This window comes from Cervus canadensis, chromosome 8 (genome assembly GCF_019320065.1).
Source record: "Cervus canadensis isolate Bull #8, Minnesota chromosome 8, ASM1932006v1, whole genome shotgun sequence".
Classification (NCBI taxonomy): domain Eukaryota; kingdom Metazoa; phylum Chordata; class Mammalia; order Artiodactyla; family Cervidae; genus Cervus; species Cervus canadensis.
The window spans coordinates 362,758-387,975 of record NC_057393.1 but is presented as its reverse complement, the minus strand read 5'-3'; the positions used below and the strand labels follow the sequence as shown (position 1 = coordinate 387,975).

Sequence of the window (25,218 nt, the reverse complement as noted above, 5' to 3'; positions counted from 1 at the left end):
TAATAAAACATATCTGAAAAGACATGTGAGGGCACTGAGGCATGTATATGTCTCTAGTCCGTGTGCCAACAGGGCACAGACAGTAAAACAGAGATGGAGGGTATGAAGCCTGTAGAGAGATGACTGGGGTCCCACCTGGCCCAGAATGGACAGCTTTCACATATCCAGAGCTCGGAGCCGTGACAGCACTGTGAGCACACGTGCACACACACGCATAGTGCACACTTGGGGCCCTGCCTCCACTAGGTTCCAGGCCCTCGGCGAGATCCCCTCCTCCATGACATGTTTTTTCAGGCAATAGACCTGCTATTTTGGTTTCCATTTGCTTTGGTGCTCTTCCATATCTCAGTTCCTTTTTTTCTGGTAGGGAGGAGGAATGCTTTTATTGGGACCATGTGGCCTCAACACTGAGGCCAGCTCCTGGGTATGTGTGTGTGTGCGTGCATGCGTGTGTGTGTGTGTGCGCGCGTGTGTGTAGGGAAAGATGGCAGTGGTCAGGCTCTCTCGCCCCACGCCCTCTTGTTCTCACCCCACGTTTTGTAAATAATGGTTATATAACAGCTGAGATCGCTTACAGCACACATGATGCACACATGCATCACCAGGTACTTGCTCGGCCACAGGCTACTTTTGTTTTGAAAGCGTATATAATTTCCACCTGGAAAACCCTGGCAGGTGTGAGGTTTTGTGTTATATTATGTCTGCTGTTGATGGCTGCTGCGCCAGCCAGGAGAAAAACGTGTCTGCAGCTCCTACGGCTCCTCGCATTTTTCTCGCAGCCCTTTAGCTTGTCCCTTGCCTACCAGGGGTTTAGTGAACAGTGCACACAGTGAGATACAGCGAGACAGTTGGTATAGCCAGCAGGATACCCAGCAGGCAGAAGAGCCTGAGGCTTCACCGGATGAAGGAAGCCAGGGGCCACCATATAGCATGTGGTACCATGTGGCTGCGATCCTCTCGGCGTGGGCTCCAGTGGAAGACAGAGAGGCGATGGACAGGTCACCGGCTAGCACTGAGAGTCGTTAGGGGCAGTGAGTTCCCGTTTGCTTGAACAAGGCAGCACCCTGGGGTGGGTTTTCCCGATTGCCCTGGAGGCGGATGTGGACTGGGCCCTACCCAAGGCTGTGCTGGTACGCAGTGTGCGGAGACGCTTGCAAGAGCTAGAGCAACGTGTATTGGAGTTAGAGCAAGAACCCAGCACCTCTGCCAGCGAGCCAGATGAGCGTGGTGAGACTACGGATGATGATGAACTCTGAGACTGCAGGTCCCCACCTGGCAGCAAGCCCCGTGGTGCAGCAGGTAGGAAGCATGAGTAGCCCACGGCCGGGGGAACAAACTCCAGGGGCCCCCGATGCGACAGGGTTCACGACATATCAACCACGTACTCGGGTGGAGTTTGTCGACTTGAATAAGCAGCTTTGGCAAAAGCAAGGGGAGACCTTGGCAGTTTGGCTTTTGCAACTCTGGGATAGAGGGGTGGGCCCAGCACCTATGGGGGGGTTTGTGGATCCTTATTGAGAGAAGTCCAGGGAGGGCATGCGAGATGCCATTTTGAAAGTGTGAAGATCCTGAAGGGGGCCTGAGCTGGCAGGGGTCCCATCCGGGTGACACCGATGCAAATGTGGGCTGATTTGTCAAGGACAGACAGTGGACTAGACCTGACCATGGAAGGTAAAGGTACTCCATGTGTGGCGGGTGGCTGTTGTAGCCCCCTGAGGGCAAGGACCGCAGCGTGAGTTCCAGGCGATACCTGGCGTTGGGTTTTGCTAAGTGTTGGGGATGTAACTGTCTGTTGTTGCAGCACGTACTGCTGTTGCAGGATGTGGGTTCGAAGGTCAGTGTTACTCAGAAGATGGATTGCATGCAGATTGTGAGGCAAGAACCCCTGAAGGGGTGGAATGTAGGGAAAGAACAGATTAGCCAAGACGGCTGTGGTCAGGCGGTCTAACCCCGTGTCCTCTGATCTCACCCCATGTCTTGTAAACAATGATTAAGTAACAGCTGATGTCACTTATAGCACTGCACATGGGTGTCATGAGGTATTCGCTTGGCTACGGGCTACTTTTGTTCTGAGGGCGTATATAACTTCCACTTGGAAAGGCCCGGAGGGTGTGTGTTGTGTTATGTCTGCTGCTACGGCGGCTGCAGCAGCCAGGAGAGAATAAACCCATCTGCAGCTCCTACAGCTCCTCACATTTTCTTCCAGCCTTTTAGCTTGCCCCTTGCCTACTATGGGTTCAGTGAACAGTGCTCACAGTGAGATACAGTGAGCCAGTGTGTGTCTGGGGGAAGGGTTCTTGTATTTGCCCTCCTCTTCTTACAGAAAATAAAAATGCTCGTGAATACTTAGCATCGGGAGCAGTTCATCAGTTTTCAGAGGTCAGAGCTTATTTAGTTATGGAAACATCATTTCTCTTGTATATCATGAACTCTGTTTCATGCTTCATTCTACCCATTTTATCCTTCTCAGTGTCCTTTAGACGAGTGGTTTTTATAGGAACAGCTTGTTTGCTTAGCTGTGGTTTCCTTTTCTTTCAACACCCCCACCCCGTGGCAACTTGGCTGTGAGGCTCCTCAGACGTCTCCTGACGTCTCCTGAGTCCTCTGGGTCCTCCTCAGCTTCGTCCCAAGCTCCTGGTTCATCCTCCCCAGCATCCCTTGTTTCCCCTTTGGTAACCAGAAGTTCGCTTTCAATATCTACAAGTCCGCTTCTGTTTAGCAAATAAGTTCATTTGTATTTTTTTAAAATTTAGATTTCACATGTGAGTGATACCATATGATATTTGTCTTTGTCTGATAATCTCTAGGTTCAACCATGATGCTGCAAATAGCACATTTCATTCCTTTTATGGCTGAGTAATATTCCATTGTATACATATACACCACAGTTTATCTTTTCCTCTGTTGATGTTTAGCTTGATTCCATGTCCTGACTATGTCAATAGTGCTGCAATGAACATAGGGGTGCATGTACCCTTTTGAATTATGGTTTTTGCAGGTATGTGCCCATTAGCAGGATTGCTGACTCACATAGTTTTATTTCTAGTTTTTTAAGGAATCCCCATACTGTTATCCAGGGACTTCCCTGGTGGCTCAGTGGTAAAGAATCTGCCTGCAGTGCAGGAGACACAGGTGACATGGGTTCAATCCCTGGCTTGGGAAGATCCCCTGGAGGAGGGCATGGCAACTCACTCCAGTATTCTTTCCTGGAGAATCCCATGGACAGAGGAGCCTGGCTGGCGTCCATAGGGTTGCACACAGATATAACTGAAACACACATACTGAGTGCACATACTCTCCTCCACAGTGGCAGTACCAGTTTACATTCCCACCAACCGTGTAGGAGGGTTCCCTTTTTCTTCACGCCCTCTTCAACATTTATTGTTTGTAAACCTTTTGATGATGGCCATGCTGACTGGTGTGAGGTGATATCTCATTGTAGTTTTGATTTGCATTTCTCTAATAGTGCTATTGAGCATCTTTTCATGTGCCTTTTGGCCATCTGTATGAGGCCTCCCTGCTGGTTCAGACAGTAAACAATCTGCCTGCAATGCAGGAGACCTGGGTTCAATCCCCGGGTTGGGAAGATCCGCTGGAGAAGGAAATGGCAACTCACTCTAGGATTCCTACCTGAGAAATTCCATGGATAGAGGAGACTGGCGGGCTGCAGTCCATGGAGTTGCAAAGAGGCAGACTGAGAAAGTAGCACTTTCATTTTCATGTCTTCTTTGGAGATCTGTCTATTTAGATCTTCTGCCCATTTTTTGATTTTGAGCTGTATATTTTGTATATTTTGGAGATTAATCCCTTGCAAATGGCTTCATCATTTGCAAATATTTTCTCCCATTCTTTGGTTGTCTTTTCATTTTGTTGATGATCTCCTTTGCCGTGTAGAAACTCTTAAGTTTAACTAGGCCACGTTTTTATTTTTGTTTTTATTTTCATTACTCTAAGGTAGGTGATTCAAAAAAGATGTTGCTGTGATTTATGTCAAGTGCTCTGCCTATGTTTTCCTCTACAAGTTTTATAATGTCAACCCTTACATTTAAGTCTTTGATCTATTTCAAGTTTGTTTTTGTGTATAGTGTTAGAGAATGTTCTAATTTTATTCTTTTCCATGTAGCTTTCCAGTTTTCCCAGCAAAACTTACTGAAGAGACTGTCTTTTCTCCATGGTATGTTCTTCTCTCCATTACCATAGATTGGTTGACTATAGGTGTGAGTTAATTTGTGGAATCTTGTCCTGTTTCACTGATCTATATTTCTGTTTTTGTGCCCATACTATACTGCTTTTATTACTGTAGCTTTGTAATATTGTCTTAAGTCAGGGTGTCTGATTCTTCTAGCTCCATTTTTCTTTTTCAAAATTACTTTGTCTTTCAAGTTCTTCTTTGTTTCCATACATTTTTAAAATATCCAGATATTTTGGAGCTTTTACTTGTCTTTTCCCAAAATTTTATTGTGGAAAATTTCAACATACAGCAGAGTTGAAAGAATTTGTAATAAACACCCATATATCCACTGTTAGATTTTGTCTTTAATGTTTACTTACACTTACTTTGAAGTAAAGTGAGACTGAGGCTTCCTTGGTGGCTCAGATGGTAAGAATCTGCCTGCAAGCAGGAGACCCAGGTTTGATCCCTGGGTTAGGAAGGTCCCTTGGAGAAGGGAACGGTTACCTACTCCATACTTACATTAGGATGTCAGACCTTCTATCTCCATCTGTCTATTCACCCATGAATTTATATTTTTTGGATGCATTTCAAAATACATAACAAATTTCAGTATATTTCCTCCTAAGTATCTCAACATGTGTTAACTAGAGTTCAAAATTCATTTTTCTTTTGTTGTATAATTTGCATATAATAAAATCTTACATATTCATTGAACTTTAAAAATGCATAAAGCTGTGTAACCTAATACCTATCAAGTTGTGGAATGTTACCATCACCTCCAGAGGGCCTTTTCATGTTCATTCTCAGGAATATCTCATACCTTCCCCTGACAGAACCATAGTTCTCATTTTTTCTACAATAAGATAGTTTGCATTTTCTAGAATTTCACATAAAGTGGAATCATACAACATATACTCTTTGATGTAAGGCTTCTTTCACCTAGCATAATGTTTTTGAGATCTGTTGTTGTGTTTATCTAAAATCTGTTTCTTTATATTGCTGAGGAGCCTTCTATGACATGACTATACAATGGTTTGTTTTCTCAGTTTTCTTACTGGGCTATTTTTGCTTTTTGGGTGAATGAATAAAGCCATTCCAAAATTCTTGTACAAGTCTTTTTGGGTGTATGTTTATGGTATGTATTTATAAATATATACCATAAATATAGTTGGCACATATTTAGTTTTATAAGATACTTCCAGACCTTATTCCAAAGTGGTTCTACTAGATTTCACCCCCACCACCAACAAGTGAGAGTTCAAATTGCTCCACATCCTTTCCAACACTTGATGTTGTCAGTCTTTTCAACGTCAGCTATTCTAAGCTGTATATTTGTGTCCCATTGTGGCTTTAATTTGTGTTTCCCTGGATTGAGTGAGAATCAGGATGTTTCCTCAGACAGACGATGGTGGAAGGCAAGCCTCACAGTGATCACTGTTTCTGCTTTGCTTTTTTATCTCCATCAAATGCTCTCTCCTATTTCCTTTCAGTTTATTTCTTTCTTTTTGATATTTTTCATGTTTCTTAAGTTCAGTGTTTGTTTGTGTCTATCATTTTTTTAAAAATTGACTTTATTAGTTCTGTTGACCACTTCCAAGGACAGACCCTCTAGTCATCTGTTGCAATCCAAGGAGGCCTATCCATGTGGCAGACAATACAGAGTTTCTTCTGAACCAGAGATCTCCATTGTGTTCTTGTACACTGGCTTTTGGAACTCAAATAAAGGCCCTTTCATTTCAGGTGAAATTCCTCATAGTAGATTGAACATAGGCTGGTCTTTGGAGATAGATTAAGCCCTGAGTGGGAGCACTTACTCCAAGACCCTAGACAACCAGAGAACCAACCCTCAGTTCAGTTCAGCCACTCAGTCATGTCTGACTCTTTTCAACCCCATGGACTGCAGCATGCCAGGCCTCCTTGTCCCTCACCATCCCCTGGAGTTTACTCAAACACATGTCCATTGAGTCAGTGATGCCATCCAACCATCTCATCCTCTGTCATCCCCTTCTCCTTCTGCCTTCAATCTTTCCCAGCATCAGGGTCTTTTCAAATGTGTCAGTTCTTTGCATCAGGTGGCCAAAGGATTGGAGTTTCAGCTTCAGCATCAGTTCTTCCAATGAATATTCAGAACTTATTTCCTTTAGGAGGGACTGGTTGGATCGCCTTGTGGTCCAAGGGACTCTCAAGAGTCTTCTCCAACACCACAGTTCAAAAGCATCAATTCTTTGGCACTCAGCTTTCTTGACAGTCCAACTCTCACCTCCATACATGACTATTGGAAAAACCATAGCTTTGACTAGATGGACCTTTGTTGGCAAAGTAATGTGTCTGCTTTTTAATATGCTATCTAGGTTGGTCATAACTTTTCTTCCAAGGAGCAAGGATCTTTTAATTTCATGACTGTAGTCACCATCTGCAGTGATTTTGGAGCCCCCCAAATAAAGTCTGCCACTGTTTCCCCATCTATTTGCCATGAATTGATGGGACCAGAACTAACCCTAGGGAGTATCAAATAGTGAGAACTCACACAAAGGAAACCTGTTGAGTACAAGACCTGGCATCACCCAGCTACCAGTAGCACCCTGTGCAGGACACCTCATCTAAACAACAAACAAAACAAAAGTACAAACCAAATGATCAGCAGACAGGATTACCACCTCACTTAACCTTGCCCATCAGAGGAAAAACAAACAAAAACTCAGCACAAATCTCACCCTACACAAAGCTTACACAAACCACTGGACCAAACTTAGGAGGGCAGAAACCAAAAGGAATAAAGAGTTCAACCTTGAAGCCTGGGGAAAGGAGACCTCAAGCACAATAAATTAAAGAAAATAATGAAAATGCAGAGAAATACTACACAAATGGAGGAACAAACTATAAACACAGAAGTCCAAATAAATGAAGAAGAGGAAATGGACAAACTACCTGAAAAAGAATTCAGAATAATGATAGTAAAGATGATCAAAAACCTTGAAAACAAAATGGAGAAAATGCCAGAATCAATTAATAAAGACTTAGAAGAATTAAAGAATAAACATACAGTGACAACACAATTACTGAAATTAAAAATACTCTAGAAGGAATCAATAGCAGAATACCTGAAGCAGAAGAATGAATCAGTGAGCTGGAAGATAGAATGGTGGAAGTAACTTCTGAAGAGGAGGATGAAGTAAAAAGAATGAAAAGAACTGAAGATATTCTCAGAGACCTCTGGGACAATATCAAACACACCAACGTTTGAATTGTAGGGGTCCCAGAGGAAGAATAGAAAATAAAAGGGTATGAGAAAATTTTTGAAGAGATTATAGTTGAAAATTTCCCCAACACAGCAAAGGAAATAGTCAATCAACTCCAAGAGGCACAATGAGTCCCATACAGGATAAATCCAAGGAGAAACATGCCAAGACACATACTAATCAAACTAACAAAGACTAAACACAAAGAAAGAATATTAAATGCAGCAAGGGAGAAGCAACAAGTAACATACAATGAAAACCTCATACTCTTAATAGCTGATCTTTCAGCAGAAACTCTGCAGGCCAGAAGGGAATGGCAGGATATATTTAAAGTATTGAAAGGGAAAAATCTGCAACCAAGATTACAGTACCCAGCAAGGATTTCATTCAAAATTGATGGAGAAATAAAAAGCTCTTCAGACAAGCAAAAGTTAAGAAAATTCAGTACCACCAAAGCAGCTTTACAACAAATGTTAAAGGGACTTATATAGTCAAGAACTACTAGAGAAGAAAAAAGATCTACAAAATCAACTGCAAACAATTGAGAAAATGGCAATAGGAACATATATATCAATAATAACTTTAAATGTAAATGTATTAAATGCTCCAACCAAAAGACACAGACTGGTTGAATGGATACAAAAACAAGACACATATATATGCTGTCTACAAGAAACCCACTTCAGACCTAAAGACACATATAGACTGAAAGTGAGAGGATGGAAAAATATATTCCATGCAAATGGGAAGCAAAAGAAAGCTGGAGTAGCAAGCCTCATATCAGACAAAATAGACCTTAAAGAAGATTACAAGAGATAAGGAAGGACACTGCATAATGACCAAGGGATCAATCCAAAAGGAAGAAATAACAATTGTAAATAATTATGCACCCAACATAGGCGCACCTCAATACATAAGACAAACACTAACAGACACAAAAGGAGAAGTTGACAGTAACACAATAACAGTAGGAGACTAACACTCCACTCACTCCAATGGACAGATCATCAAAACAGAAACTTAATAAGGAAACATGTGTCTTAAATGATACATTACATGAGGTGAATCTCACTGATATCTTCAGGGCATTCCATCCAAATGCAGAAGACTACACCTTCTTCTTAAGTGCACATGGAGCATTCTCCAGGATAGACCACATCTTGGGTCACAAATCAAACCTCAGCAAATTTAAGAAAATTGAAATTGTATCAGGCATCTTCTCTAACCACAATGCTATAAGACTAGATATCAATTACAAGAAAAAAAAAACTATAAGAAACACAAACACATGGAGATTAAACAACACGTTGCTAAATAACCAACAGGTTACTGAAGAAATCAAAAGGGAATTAAAAACATTTCTAGAAACAAATGACAGTGAAAACACAACAACTCAAAACCTATAGGATGCAGCAAAAGCAGTTCTAAAAGGGAAGTTTATAGCAATACAATCCTACCTTAAGAAACAAGAAAAACATCAAGTAGACAACCTAACTTTACACCTAAGACAACTGGAAAAAGCAGAAGAAAAAAACCCCAAAATTAGTAGAAGGAAAGAAATCATAAAGATCAGAGCAGAAATAAATGAAAAAGAAATGAAAGAAACAATAGTAAAGATTAATAAAACTAAAAGCTGGTTCTTTAAGAAGATAAAACAAAATTGACAAGGCTTTAGCCATACTCATCAAGAAGAAAAGAGAGAAGAATCAAATGAACAAAATTAGAAATTAAAAAGGAAAGGTTACAATAGACAATGCAGAAATACAAAGGATTATAAGAGACTATTATGAACACTATATGGCAATAAAATGGATAACCTGGAAGAAATGGACCAATTCTTAGAAAAGTTCAATCTTCCAAGACTGAACCAGGAAGAAATAGAAATTATGAACAACCCAATTACAAGCACTGAAATTGAAGCTGTGATCAAAAACCTCTCAAAAAACAAAAGCCCAGGATCGGATGGCTTCATAGGAGAATTCTATCAGACATTTAAAGAAGAGCTAATGCCTATCTTTTTAAAACTTTTTCAAAAAATTGCAGAGGAAGGAACACTTCCAAACTCATTCTACGAGGCTACCATCACCCTGATACCAAAACCAGACAAAGACAACACCAAAAAGGAAAACTGCAGGCCAATATCACTGATGAACATAGATGCAAAAATCCTCAACATAATTTTAGCAAACAGAATTCAGCAACACATCAAAAAGCTCATACACCATGATCAAGTTGGGTTTATTCCAGGAATGCAAGGATTCTTCAATATATGCAAATCAAACAAGTTGATACACTATATTAACAAATTGAAAGATAAAAGCCATATGATAATCTCAATAGATGCAGAAAAAGCCTTTGACAAAATTCAGCACACATTTATGATTGAAACTCTTCAAAAAATGGGCATAGAAGGAACCTACCTCAACATAGTAAAGGCCATATATGATAAGCCTACGGCAAACATTATTCTCAATAGTGAAAAACTGAACGTATTCCCCCTAAGATCAGGAACAAGACAAGGGTGTCCACTTTCACCACTATTATTCAATGTAGTTCTGGAAGTACTAGCTACAGCAATCAGAGAAGAAAAGAAATAAAATGAACCCATATCAGAAAAGAAGTGAAGCTCTCACTGTTCGCAGATGACATGATACTACTATACATAGAAAACCCTAAAGATAGTATCAGAAAATTACTAGAGCTAATCAGTGAATTTAGCAAAGTTGCAGGATACAAAATCAATACACAGAAGTCACTTGCATTTCTATATACTAACAATGAAAAATCAAAAAGAGAAATTAAGGAATCAATCCCATTCACCATTGCAACAAAAATAATTAAGTATCTAGGAATAAACTTACCTAAGGAGACAAAAGAACTGTACTCAGAAAATTATAAGACACTAATGAAAGAAATCAAAGATGACATAAACAGATGGAGAGATATCCCATGTTCCTGGGCAGGAAGAATCAATATTGTGGAAATGACTATACTATCAAATGCAGTCTACAGATTCAGTGTGGCCCCTATCAAATTACCAATGGCATTTTCCACAGAACTAGAACAAAAAATTTCACAATTCATATGGAAACACAAAAGACCCCGAATAGCCAAAGCAGTCCTAAGACAGAAGAATGGAGCTGGGAGAATCAACCTTCCTGACTTCAGGTTATACTACAAAGCTACAGTCATCAAGACAGTATGGTACTGGCACAAAAACAGAAATATAGATCAATGGAACAAGATAGAAAGCCCAGAAATAAACCCATGCACCCTTGGATACCTTAGTTTTGACAAAGGAGGCAAGAATATGCAATGGGGCAAAAACAGCCTCTTCAATAAATGGTGCTGGGAAAACAGGACAGCTACATGTAAAAGAATGAAATTAGAACACTTCCTAACACCATACACAGAGATAAACTCAAAATGGATTAAAGACCTAAATGTAAGACCAGAAACTATAAAACTCTTAGAGGAAAACATAGGCAGAACACTCTCTGACATAAATCAAAGCAAGATCCTCTATGATCCACCTCCTAGAGTAATGGAAATAAAAACAAAAGTAAACAAGTGGGACCTGATTAAACTTAAAAGCTTTTTCACAGCAAAGGAAACTATAAGCAAGGTGAAAAGACAATCTTCAGAATGGGAGAAAATAATAGCAAATGAAACAACCGACAAAGGATTAATTTCCAAAATATACAAGCAGCTCATACAACTCAATGCCAGCAAAACCAAAAACCCAATCAAAAAGTGGGACAAAGACTTAAACAGACATTTCTCCAAAGAAGACTAACAAACACACGAAAATGTGTTTGGCTAACGAACACATGAAAAGATGCTCAACGTTGCTCATTATTAGAGAAATGCAAATCAAAACTACAATGAGATATCACCTCACACTGGCCAGAATGGCCATCATCAAAAAGTCTACAAACAATAAATGCTGGAGAGGGTATGGAGAAAAGGGAACACTCTTGCATTCTTGGTGGGAATGTAAATTGATACAACCACTATGGAAGACAGTATGAAGATTCCTTAAACAACTAGAAATAAAATCACCATATGACCCAGCAATCTCACACCTAGGCATATACCCTGAGGAAACCAAAATTGAAAAAGATACATGTATCGCATTGTTCACTGTAGCACTATTTATAATAGCTAGAACATGGAAGCAACCTAGGTGTCCATCGACAGATGAATGGATAAAGAACTTGTGGTACATATACACAATGGAATATAACTCAGCCATAAAAAGGAACTCATTTGAGTCAGTTCTGATGAGGTGGATGAACCTAGAGCCTATTATACAGAGTGAAGTGAGTCAGAAAGAGAAAGATAAATATCATATTCTAATGCATATATATGGAATCTAGAAAAATGATACTGAAGAATTTATTTACAGGGCAGCAATGGAGAAAAAGACGTAGAAAATAGACTTATGGACATAGGGAGAGCGGGGAGAGGGTGAGATGTATGGAAAGAGTAACATGGAAACTTACATCACCATATGTAAAATAGATAGCCAACGGGAATTTCCTGTATGGCTCAGGAAACTCGGACAGGGGCTCTGTATCAACCTAGAGGGGTGGGATGGGGCGGGAGACGGGAGGGAGGCTCAAAAGGGAGGGGATGTATGTAATGTCCCTTGTGGCTGTGGCTGATTCAAGTTGAGGTTTGATAGAAAACAACAAAATTCTGTAAAGTAATTATCCTTCAATTAAAAAAATTAAAAAATTGACTTTATTTTTTAAAGCACTTTCAGGCTCACAACAGAATTGGTCAGGAAGTCAGAGATTTATCATGTACCTCCTACCCCCCTCACACCACCCCCACTGTCAACATCCCTCCAGAGTGGTGCAGTCATTAAAATGGATGAACCTACACTGACACATCATTATCACTCAAAATCCACAGTCTACATTAGTATCTATAGGAATTTTTTTATTTGTGAATTTTATAAAATAAATTTTTATTGTGGTAAAATTGGCATGTAGCATTATATTAGTTCCAGATATACAACGTGATTCAATATTTGTACACACTGTAAGATGATCGCCAACCTAGACAGCATATTAAAAAGCAGAGACATTACTTTGCCAACAAAGGTCCATCTGGTCAAGGCTGTGGTTTTTCCAGTGGTCATGTATGGATGTGAGAGTTGGACTGTGAAGAAAGCTGAGCACTGAAGAATTGATGCTTCTGAACTGTGGCGTTGGAGAAGACTCTTGAGAGTCCCTTCGACTGCAAGGAGATCCAACCAGTCCATCCTGAAGGAGATAAGTCGTGGGTGTTCATTGGAAGGACTGATGCTGAAGCTGAAACTCCAATACTTTGGCCACCTGGTGTGAAGAGTTGACTCATTGGAAAAGATCCTGATGCTGGGAGGGATTGGGGGCAGGAGGAGAAGGGGATGACACAGGATGAGATGGCTGGATGGCATCACTGACTCGATGGGCATGAGTTTGAGTAAACTCCGGGAATTTGTGATGGACAGGGAGGCCTGGCATGCTGCGATTCATGGGGTTGCAAAGAGTCGGACACGACTGAGTGACTGAACTGAACTGAACTGAAGATGATCACCACAGTAGGTCTAGTTGACATCTGTCATATAACATAGTTACATTTTCTCATGATGAGATGTTTTATTATTTTTTTTCCACAACTTTCAAATATGAAATTTAGTATTACTAACTATAGTTGCTGTATATTATATCCATGACCCATTTATAACTAGAACTTTGTGCTTTTTGCCAATGTTGCTCCCCCCATCTTTGTCCCACATCTGGCAGCCACCATTCTGTTTCTGTATCCAAGAACTCTGTCTTTTCAAGACTGGACCTGTGAGGTCATGTTATTTGTCTTTGTCTAACTTATTTCATTAGCATAATACTCCCAAGGTCCACCTTTGTTGTTGCAAATGGCAAGATCTTCTTTTTTATGGTAGAATAATATTCCATTGTGTGTGTGTGTGTGTATCATTTATCCACTGATAAACACTTACATTGTTTCCATGTCTTGGCTGTTGTAAATAGTGCAGCTATGAACATTGGAGTGCATGTATTTTTTTGAGTTAATGTTTTCATTTTCTTCAGAGAAATACACAGAAGTGGAATTGATGGACCATATAGTTGCTTTATCTTTAATTTTTGAGGAAACTCCATACTCTTTCACAGTGGCTGTACCAGTTTACATTTACACCAATGGTGTACCAGAATTCCCTTTTCTCTGCATCCTCACCAATACTTGTTATTTTTTGTCTTTTTCACAGTAGTCACTTTAGCTGGTGTTTGGTGCTAACTCATTGTGGTTTTTTTTTCCCCCAATTATTTTTATTAGTTGGAGGCTAATTACTTTAAAATATTGTAGTGGCTTTTGCCATGCATTGACATGAATCAGCCATGGATTTACATGTGTTCCCCATCCCTATCCCCCCTCCCACCTCCCTCTCCATCCCATCCCTCTGGGTCATCCCAGTGCACCAGCCCTGAGCACTTGTCTCATGCATCCAATCTGGGCTGGTGATCGGTTTCACACTTGATAGTATACTTGTTTCAATGCTATTCTCTCAGATCATCCCACCCTCGCCTTCTCCCACAGAGTCCAAAAGTCTGTCCTACACATCTCTGTCTCTTTTTCTGTCTTGCATATAGGGTTATCATTACCATCTTTCTAAATTCCATATATATGCGTTAGTATACTGTATTGGTGTTTTTCTTTCTGGCTTACTTCACTCTGTGTAATGGGCTCCAGTTTCATCCACCTCATTAGAACTGATTCAAATGAATTCTTTTTAATGGCTGAGTAATATTCCATTGTGTATATGTACCATAGCTTTCTTATCCATTCATCTGCTGATGGACATCTAGGTTGCTTCCATGTCCTGGTTATTACAAACAGTGCTGCGATTAACACTGGGGTACATGTGTCTCTTTCAGATCTGGTTTCCTCGGTGTGTATGCCCAGGAATGGGATTGCTGGGTCATATGGCAGTTCTATTTCCAGTTTTTTAAGGAATCTCCACACTGTTCTCCATAGCGGCTGTACTAGTTTGCATTCCCACCAACAGTGTAAGAGGGTTCCCTTTTCTCCACACCCTCTCCAGCATTTATTGCTTGTAGACTTTTGGATAGCAGCCATCCTGACTGGCGTGTAATGGTACCTCATTGTGGTTTTGATTTGCATTTCTCTAATAATGAGTGATGTTGAGCATCTTTTCATGTGTTTGTTAGCCATCAGTATGTCTTCTTTGGAGAAATGTCTGTTTAGTTCTTTGGCCCATTTTTTGATTGGGTCATTTATTTTTCTGGAATTGAGCTGCAGGAGTTGCTTGTATATTTTTGAGATTAATCCTTTGTCTGTTGCTTCATTTGCTATTATTTTCTCCCATTCTGAAGGCTGCCTTTTCACCTTGCTTATAGTTTCCTTTGTTGTGCAAAAGCTTTTAAGTTTAAGTAGGTCCCATTTGTTTATTTTTGCTTTTATTTCCAATATTCTGGGAGGTGGGTCATAGAGGACCCTGCTGTGATTTATGTCGGAGAGTGTTTTGCCTATGTTCTCCTCTAGGAGTTTTATAGTTTCTGGTCTTACATTTAGATCTTTAATCCATTTTGAGTTTATTTTTGTGTATGGTGTTAGAAAGTGTTCTAGTTTCATTCTTTTACAAGTGGTTGACCAGTTTTCCCAGCACCACTTGTTAAAGAGGTTGTCTTCTTTCCATTGTACATCCTTGCCTCCTTTGTCGAATATAAGGTGTCCATAGGTATGTGGATTTATCTCTGGGCTTTCTATTCTGTTCCATTGATCTATATTTCTGTCTTTGTGCCAGTACCATACTGTCTTGATGACTGTGGCTTTGTAGTAGAGCCTGAAGTCAGGCAGGTTGATTCCTCCAGTTCCATTCTTCTTTCTCAAGATTGCTTTGGCTATTCGAGGTTTTTTGTATTTCCATACAAATCTCATTGTGGTTTTAACTAATGATTTATGGATCTGTTGGCCACTGTATGTCATCTTTGGAAAAAAATGTCTATTCAAATCTTCTGCCCATTTTTAAATTGACTTGTTTGCTATTGAGTTGTAGGAAGAACTAAACAGTTCTAGAGAAGCTAAAAGCAAAGAAGAAAAGGAAAGATATACCCATCTGAATGCAGAGTTCCAAAGCATAGCTAGGAGAGATAAGAAAGCCTTCCTCAGTGATCAGTGCAAAGAAATAGAGGAAAACAATAGAATAGGAAAGACTAGAGATCATTTCAAGAAAATTAGAGATACCAAGGGAACATTTCATGCAAAGATGGGCACAATAAACAACAGAAATAGTATGGACCTAACAGAAGCAGAAGATATTAAGAAGAGGTGGCAAAATACAAAGAAGAACTACACAAAAAATATCTTCATGACCCAGATAATCACAGTGGTGTGATTACTCACCTAGAGCCAGACATCCTGGAATGTGAAGTCAAGTGGGCCTTAGGAAGCATCACTACAAACAAAGCTAGTGGAGGTGATGGAATTCGAGCTGAGCTATTTCAAGTCCTAAAAGATGATGCTGTGAAAGTGCTGCACTCAGTATGCCAGCAAATTTGGAAAACTCAGCAGTGGCTACAGGAGTGGAAGAGGCCAGTTTTCATTCCAATCCCAAAGAAAGGCAATCCCAAAGAATGCTGAAACTACTGCACAATTGTATTAATCTCACACATTAGCAAAGTAATGCTCAAAATTCTCCAAGTGAGGCTTCAACAGTACATGAACTGAGAACTTCTAGATGTTCAAGCTGGATTTAGAAAAGGCACAGGAACCAGAGATCAAATTCTATGATCCAACATCTGCTGGATCATAGAAGAAGCAAGAGAGTTCCAGAAAAAATGTCTACTTCTGTTTTATTGACTATGCCAAAGCCTTGAGCTCTGTGGACCACAACAAACTGGGGAAAATTCTTCAAGAGATGGGAATACCAGACCACCTTACCTGCCTCCTGAGAAATCTGTATGCAGGTCAAGAAGCAACAGTTAGAACTGGACATGGAAAAATGAACTGGTTCCAAATTGGGAAAGGAGCACGTCAAGGCTGTGTATTATCACCCTCCTTATTTAACTTATGTGCAGAGTACATCATGTGAAATGCAGGGCTGGATGAAGCACAAGCTGGAATTAAGATTGCTGGGAGAAATATCAATAACCTCAGATATGCAGATGACACCACCCTTATGGCAGAAAGCAAAGAGGAACTGAAGAGCCTCTTGATGAAAGTGAAAGAGGAGAGTGAAAAACTTGGCTTAAAATTCAACATTCAAAAAATGAAGATCATGGCATCCAGTCCCATCACTTCATGGCAAATAGATGGGGAAACAATGGAAACAGTGACAGACTTTATTTTTGGGCTCCAGCATCACTGCAGACAGTGAGTGCAACCATGAAATAAAAGACACTTGCTCCTTGGAAGAAAGCTATGACCAACCTAGACAGCGTATTAAAAAGCAGACATATTACTTTGCCAACAAAGGTCCATCTAGTCAAAGCTATGGTTTTTCCAGTAGTCATGTTTGTATATGAGAGTTGGGCCATAAAGAAAGCTGAGAGCTGAAGAATTGATACTTTTGAACTGTGGTGTTGGAGAAGATTCTTGAGAGTCCCTTGAACTGCAAGGAGATCCAACCAGACAATCCTAAAGGAAATCAGTCCTGAATATTCATTCATTGGAAGGACTGATGCTGAAGTTGAAGCTCCAATGCTTTTTCCATCTGATGTGAAGAACTGACTCATTCGAAAAGACCCTGATGCTGGGAAAGGTTGAAGGCGAGAGGAGAAAGAGATGACAGAAGATGAGATGGTTGGATGACATGAGTTTGAGCAAGATCTGGGAGTTGGTGATGCACAGCAAAGCCTGGCGTGCTGCAGTCCATGGGGTTGCAAAGAGTTGGACACAATTGAGCAACTGAACTGTGTTGTAGGAGTTTTTTAAAAAATGTATTTTGGATATTTAAATACCTTATTGGATATATGCTTTGAAAATATGCTTTCCCATTCAGTAGGTTGCCTTTTCCTTTTGTTGATGGTTACTTTTGCTGTGCAGAAACTTTTTAGTTTGACATAATCTCACTTGTTTATTTTTGCTCTTGTTCCCTTTTGGTGACACATCCATAAAACGATTGCCAAGACTGATGTCAAGGAGTTTTTAGCCCATGTTGTCCTCTAGAAATTCCATGGTTTTTGATCTTATATTCAAGTCTTTAATGTATTTTGAGTTAATTTTTGCATATGGTGTAAAGTAGTTTTATTCTTTTGCATGTGGCTGCCTAGTTTTCCAATACCATTTATCAAAGAGACTGTCCTTTCCTCATTATATATTCTTGGATCCTTTGTCATAAATTAATTGACCATTTTGTGTGAGCTTATTTCTGGGCTCTCTATTTAGTTCCACTGATATTTATACTTGTTTTTATGCCAATACCATACTCTTTTGATTACTGTATCTTGGTAATATAGATTGAAATTAGAAAGTGTTAAGCCTCCAGATTTGTAATTCTTTCTCAAGACAGCTTTGGCTATTCTGGGTCTTTTTTGGCCCATACAGATTTTAATATTGTCTGTTATATTTCTGTGAAAATAATATTTTAATAATGGTTAAAACCTCTGAGATTGCTTTCTAGATGTGTTCTGTGAGCTTCTGGGCCAATTGCTCTCTGTCCAAGGGGAAGGTGGTGAAGAAGGCGCTGATGAAGGGTGGGTGAGGGACTCTGGCTGGGGGAGGAGCACAGGGCTTCCTCCAGCTGGGCTCTGCCTGCAGCCGAGGTCCTGGGTGCTGGGTGGGCACTGAGGCGGGTAGGGGTCACACCTTCCTCTGCTTCCCTCTTGACCCTGTTTGTTACCCAGGCTCAGGAAACAGCTGCTTCCTACATATGCTGGCACTGCAGTTGTCAACCTCAGCCTTTTAAAAGTGGCTTCTTGAAATGATACTTGCTTTTTATCTTTCCAGAAGCCACAGACATCTTGTCAAGGCCGATATCAGTGGTGAAAGTCTAGTTGATAGTATGTCTTCTGATATGACGTGTTGAGGATGGCTCCTCACTTCTGTGATCTCCTCCCAAACCCTTCACCCTTGTCTGATCACAAGAAAAGCAGCAAAGTCCCAACAGTGGAACGTCTATAAAATGCCTGGTCAGCACCCCTCAAAACTGCCAAGGTCACCAAAACTAGGAAAGTCTGAGACACTGTCAGCCAAGAGAACCCTAAATGTCATGTGTCCTGATGAGCTCCTGGGACAGAAAAAGGACGCTGAGTGAAAAGCAGTGCAGTCTGGATGAACTGGACTTCGGCTGATAACGTCAGTGTGGGTCTCTAATGTAACAGGTACATCACACAAAAGCGAGGCTTAAACATCCAGGGAAACCGCGCAGGCGCTTAAGGGAACTCCCTGTACTGAAATCTAAAAACTGTTTTAAAAATTAAATCTATTTAAGATGAAACCCATCGTTCTCACAGGATCTGGTTGTACACAGCTCCTGTCTTATACACGGGAGAGACCCTTGGCAGAGAAGCCGCCAGCTAACGCTGTGTTCACACTGAGCCCTGCTGCCCTGAGCCCCACCCCTGTGACACCAGGCGCCCTGGCCCTTCTCTGCCCACTGGGGTCCTGGTTCTGCTCAGCTTGGGGACTGTGCCCACAGAGGCCCTCGTTTGCCTGCAGGAGGGGTAATTGCTCCCTGAGAGATGTGGCTGGTGGTGCTCCTCGCTCCCTCGAGCCTCAGCATCCACCCGAGGGGACGGACTCTTTTTAAAGGTCAGCAGCAGACAAAGGAGTCACTGAACTGGGAGATGGGCTTCAGGTTACGTCTAGTCTTCCACCAGAGGAAGAATTTCTTGTATTTTTCCGTGAAAATGTAAACGTCGTCTCTTTAGGACAGGAGCTGAGCAGAGGATCATCACGGACATTCACAGTGAGTAACTCTCTGTCCTTGTCTCTTCATGCCTTTGGGACCACCTTCCCTAGGTTTCATTTTGATGTTTCTGCAAAAGACAGATTTGTTTTTGTCCTGACCTATTTTATTGTGGAAAAAATGATGCCAAAATTGCTTTGCTTGTCTTTCACCAGCCCAGCCTGAAACTAACATTCCAGGAACCTGCAGCACACCTGCTTGTCTGTGACCTATCTTTGTCCCAGATCGGTAGGAGGAAGGAACCCAGCAGTGTGGCTAGGTTTCTAAACAGGTCGAGCTCTTTAAGAGAAACAAGGTCCTGAGGCCCCTGGCCCAGCTGGGGTTCCAGGAATCAGGGGTGAGGCTCGGTGGGCAGCCAGCCAGCATGGCCAGAGGGGACACAGGCGGCTCAGCTGTGCAGCCAGCGGGGCTTTGGGGGCTCATGCCTACAAACGGCGGGTGACTGCTAAGAAGGGGTGTGTGTGGTGTGTGGCACTGGACAGGGCCCGCGGTGACCAGCAGCGGGAACCCGTCCTACACCTCAGCGGCCCCTCAGCTCTGCAGGGGTGGGAGCAGTGAGGGTGAGAGGGCTAGCAGAGTGGCTGGCGCGGCCCCCTGGGTGGCCAGCACCCTCCCTGCCCTGGAGCTTCACCACGGATTACGGCTGAGGACACACATCTGCAAACCACATGTCTTTGCTTGTATTCCACAGGAATGACAAGCCTTCCTGTGTTGTTCACACTTGTTTCCAGCTAGGGTTAGGGTTCAGCCCTCCTAAACCCCCGGGGCAGGTCATAACATCCGCTGGGGCTGCCTGGGGCTGGCAACAGGGAGGCAGGCACGGTGGCCTCCCTTCCCCTGAGCACATTGATCTAACTGCTCATAGGCACAAGAAAGATGGTCTCTTCAACTGAGTTGGACTCAGGGAGGCCTGGTGGTCCCGGAGGGCTGGGGGACAGGTTGCTAGGCTGTGGGGGAGGCCACGGAGCTGGGTTAGCGTAAAAGCTGGGGGTCTTGTGGCCATGTTGACCTGTGTGTGTCCTTCCTTCCTGTGTCCCAGCCCCCAGTCCAGCCTGCCCCTCACCCAGGTGGGGAGTGAGGGATGGAGTCAGAACCACGAGCCCTGATGACACAGACTCCTCGGTCTCACTGAGTCTGCCTTACCTGAGGGCGCAGCCAGGAGTAGCCCAGGCAGGGCTGGGCAGCTGCGACTGCAACTAATGGGCTGTGGCCAGATCCGTCCACAGCTGACTCCAACAGCTGAGGGTGACCTTCCCCAAAGAGCTAGCGCCTTTGTGCCCTCGGCCACTCATTCCCCTCCAAGACCCTGTACTCCCCTGTGAGCACCCACTTTGCAGCTGGCAAGGGTAAAACTTTCCTCCCTTCCCTAAGCCCTGACCCAGTTGACTGGGTTTTCCTTTTGGGAATCTGGAGTTCTGTGCTGGGCTTGATGGGGACTACCCCACACTGTGGTGGGCCCAGCACACATGCAATAGAGAGCTTCCATGACTCTGGATGCTGCAGGAAGTGTTCAAAACCAAAGCAAGGAGGACTCAGACTTCCCTTTTGCGTGGTCCAGGGAGGGATGGAGGCGGTCGTGAGATGGGGTGTCTGTGGGGATGATGGGGGCCACCAGGGGGCAGAGTGGAGTACCTTCCCTGAATGTCTCCCTGGGTGCTGGGACCTTGGCTGATACCTTAATTATGTGCTTCCCGCAGCACTGCCCCCCCACCCCCCAATGTCTCCCTGTGCCAGGTCGGCTGTGTCCCAGAGGCTGCAAGGGCTCGACCATGGCATGGACACACACAACCGCTCAGCTGTGGAGGAATTTGCCCTGCAGAGTTTCTCAGAGGAGCCTGGGCTCCGGGGTCTCTTCCTGGTCTTGTTCCTCCTTCTTTTTCTGGGGGCTCTTGCAGGGAACACCCTCATTGTCACGGCCATCAGCCTGTACCCAGGCCTCCATACCCCAATGTACTTCTTTCTCACCAACCTGGCCGTTTTAGACATCATCTGCACGTCTACAGTTCTCCCCAAATTGCTGGAGAACCTGGCGGTCAAGGGTGGCACCTTTTCCTATCAGGGATGCCTGACTCAGCTCTTCTTCCTGACCTGGTTTCTGGGGGCCGAGCTGCTGCTGCTGACGGTCATGGCCTACGACCGCTACGTGGCCATCTGCCGCCCGCTGCACTACAGCACGTGGATGGGCCGGCCTGTCTGCGCCCTGCTGGCCGGCAGCGTGTGGGCAGTTAGTGCGATCAGCACGTCCGTGCACACAGGCCTGATGACAAGGCTGACATTCTGCGGCCCCAATCAGATCCAGCATTTTCTCTGTGAAGTCCCCACGCTGCTGCGGCTTTCCTGCAGCCCAACCACGCTGAACAACGTCATGATAGTAGTCGCGGACGTCTACTTCGGGGTGGTCAACTTCCTGCTCACCATGGCGTCCTACTGCTGCATCATCGCCAGCATCCTGCGCATGCGCTCGGCGGTGGGCAAGCAGCGCGCCTTCTCCACCTGCTCCTCCCACCTCCTGGTGGTCACCTTGTACTACTCCACCGTCATCTACACTTACATCCTCCCGGGGTCCGGCTCCTCCTTGGAAAACGGCAAAGTTGTCGCCGTGCTGTACACAGTCGTCAGCCCCACCCTGAACCCCCTCATCTACTCACTGCGGAACAAGGATGTCAAGGTGGCGCTCAGGAAAGTGTTTTTCTGAGTCCAGTAAAGAAGGGAAGTGGCTGATGTGGACTTTGCAGGCCAAACAGCGAGTTTCAAAATAGGACGTTGAGAGTCTGATGCAAGAGGCAAAGAGCGAGAAGGTAGCTGATGTGATAGACTTACCTGTAATGGAGAAATGGCCACCCACTCTAGTCTTCTTGCCTGGAGAATCCCACGGACAGAGGAGCCTGGAGGGCTACAGTCCATGGGGTTGCAGAGTCGGACACGACTGAGGGACAACACTTTACCTGTAATGTGTGATCCTGGGGGTGCTCCCGGTGTTCCAGGCGGTCCTTAACTAAGCGTTCCAAAGCCCTAAGGATGGATGCTATCAGGGCTTCAACGGGGAGGGGTTAAAGGGGTGATGGGAGAGACAGCAGGGGCGAGGAGGAAGGGCAGGAGGCAGGCAGAGTCCCTCAGCTCCCCCTCCGGCACCTTGCAGACTAGTTTTCCCAGCACCTGGCACCTGGTGCTGTGGCTGGCCCCTTCCCATGCCCGGGGTCATGTACTGGGGAGTTCCAGGAGTCAGACTCACCCAGTGTGCACACTGCCTGGTACTTTCTGATGTGGGGCCCCCCAGGCCCCGATTCTCCAATCAGACACCCCTTGGCATGTGGGGAAAACACAAGATGTGGTGCTCTTTGCCGTGTCTGGGAGCTCCTGGTCCTGGCACCCAGGGGTGGAGAGAGACAGCGGAATCCAGCCTTCCACCTAAGGACCTGCAGAAGGAGCTGTGGTTTTATTTACTTTTTCTTCTTTAAGAAAAGGGCACATTTATCCTTAATAGTTGCAGGGTACCAAATGTGGAGCTGCAGTTACAGCCTCAGTGCTGAACCCCAGGCCCACTGCGGTGAGTGCTTATGTGACACTGGACCTCAGAGGCATCCCTGGTAGACCTGGAGGTCCTCAAGGGCTTGCATGACAGGTGGAAGACCACCTTCAGCCCCAGCCAAGTGGATCATTTGATGCAGATACAAGAAAAAATGAGAGAAAGAAAAAAACCTTTTTCTTGTGATGAGAACTTTTGGGATCTACAATCTCAGCAGCTTCCCAGTGTACCTCACACTTGTGTTCCTGTATGTTCATCCCAGGACTTGCTTATAACTGCAAGCTTGTGACTTTTGACCCCCTTCCTTCTACCCCCAGTCCCACCCCTGCCTCCAGTAACCTCAAATCTGATCTCTTTCTCTATGTAAGGGTTTTTAGACTCCACATTTAAGTGAGATCATACAGTATATATCTCTGTCTGACTTATTTCACTTAGCATAATGCCCTCAAGGTCCCTTCATGCTGTAGCAAATGGTAGGATTTCCTTCTTTTTAAAGAAAGATTTTTCTTCTTATTATGGTATATATGTGTGTGTGTATGTGTGATATGTGTAGATATATATATATCTATATATATATATCTATATATATATCTTTGACAGAGTGATATCATTTCCTTTGGATATATACCCATAAGTGGTATGCTGGACCTTATGATAATTCTATATTTAATTTTTTGAGGACCCTTCATACTGTTCCATAGTGATGGAACCAATTTACAGTCCCGCCAGAAGTGAACCAAGATTCCCTTTTATCCACATCCCTGCCAGCATTTGTTATCTCTGTTTGTTTAATGGTAGCTATTCTAACAGGTGTGGAGTGGTACCTTATTGTGGTTTTTATTTTCATTCCCTGGTGGTCAGTGATGTTGACTATCTGTTCACATATCTCTTGTCCATTTGAATATCTTCTTTGGAAAAAAATGTCTATTCAGGTCCTTTGTTCATTTAATTTGAATTCATTTGTCATTTGGATTGCTTGTTCGCTATTGAGTTTTATCAGGTCTTTACAAATTTTGGGTATTAGCCCTTTATCAGATATATGATTTACAAATATTTTCTCCCACTCAGTAGGTTACATTTTCAAGTTGACTGTTTCTTTTGTTGTGCAGAAACCTTTAGTTTGATATAGTCCAACTTGTTTATTTTTTATTTTGTTGCTTGTGCTTTAGGTGTCATATCCAAAAAGATCATTGCCAAGACCCATGGCAAGGAATTTGTTTCCTATGTTTTCATCTAGGAATTTTATGGCCTCAGGTCTTTCAGGTCTTATATGTAAATCTTCAACCCATTTTGAGTTAATTTTTTGAGTAGTGTAAGAAAATTGTTCAGTTTTATTGTTTTGCGTGTGGTTTGGTAACATCATTTATAACTTTGGCTATTAGGAATAGAGCTTTTATGAATATATATATATATACACACACACACACCTGTTTTTGTTTCTGGTGGCTCAGTGGTAAAGAATCCACCTGCCAAGCAGGAGACATGGGTTCGACCCTTGGTCAGGAAGACCCACTGGAGAAAGAAATGGCTACTCACTCCAGTATCTTGCCTGGGAAATCACGTGGACAGAGGAGCCTGGCAGGCTGCAGTCTGTGGTGTCGCAGAGTCGGACATGACTGAACCTTTGTTTCTTTTCAGTAAGTAATTATGAGCAGAATTACTGGAGCAAAGTTGTGTATTTTTTAGTTTCATAAGAAACTACCACTCTTTATTTCAAAGTGATTGAACCATGTTTTACTCCCAGAGCAGTGGGTGAGAGTTCTGGTTGCCTCATATGTTTTAGTGCTGGACAGAACGGCATGTAAACAACTGAAATCTCATTATGTCATTCCCCTGCTTAGACTATTGAGTAGCTTCCTCTTGCTCATGGGATGAAATTGGATTTTTTGTTTCATTCTACACGGATATAGTGTTAAAAATATCCCCTTAACTTCTGCTTTAGCAGCATCCCACATATTCTCATATATCTTTTCATTTTCATTAAGTTCAGAATGTGGTCTAACTTCCTGATTTCTTGAATGACTTGTGCTGCTCAGGAATGCATTATATTTCAAAGTGTTTGAACATTTTGCAGGCAGGTGTATATATATTATTGACTTCTAACTCAATTTCACTGTGGTCAGCACACATTATTTCTGTGACTTAAATCCTTTAACATTTGTTGAAACTTATTTTATGATCTAGTATATGGTCTTTCATGGTAAGTGTTTAGATGTCCTCAAAAAGAACGTGTATTCTGTTACCGGGCAGAGTGTTATGTAAGAACGGATGAAGTCAGGTGGCGGTGGTGTTCAGGTTGCTGTGTCCTTGCTGCTGTTCTCTTTACTTCTGCTGTCATTACTGA

At 42.9% G+C, this 25,218-nt stretch overlaps 1 protein-coding gene across 1 annotated transcript; it reads left to right on the top strand.

Annotated features, from left to right (window-relative positions):
• The first annotated feature begins 19,214 nt into the window (after nt 1-19,214).
• On the top strand, nt 19,215-22,043 carry LOC122446005 (olfactory receptor 13A1-like). Its single transcript, XM_043475649.1, has 2 exons — nt 19,215-19,348; nt 21,083-22,043. Exon 2 carries the CDS (start codon nt 21,123-21,125, stop codon nt 22,041-22,043), a length of 921 nt encoding a protein of 306 aa, XP_043331584.1. The 5' UTR covers nt 19,215-19,348; nt 21,083-21,122.
• The last annotated feature ends 3,175 nt before the right edge of the window (nt 22,044-25,218 follow it).

Excerpts from the sequence above, each read along its gene's own strand:
- LOC122446005 (XM_043475649.1), top strand. The coding sequence starts at position 21,123 with ATGGACACACACAACCGCTCAGCTGTGGAGGAATTTGCCCTGCAGAGT.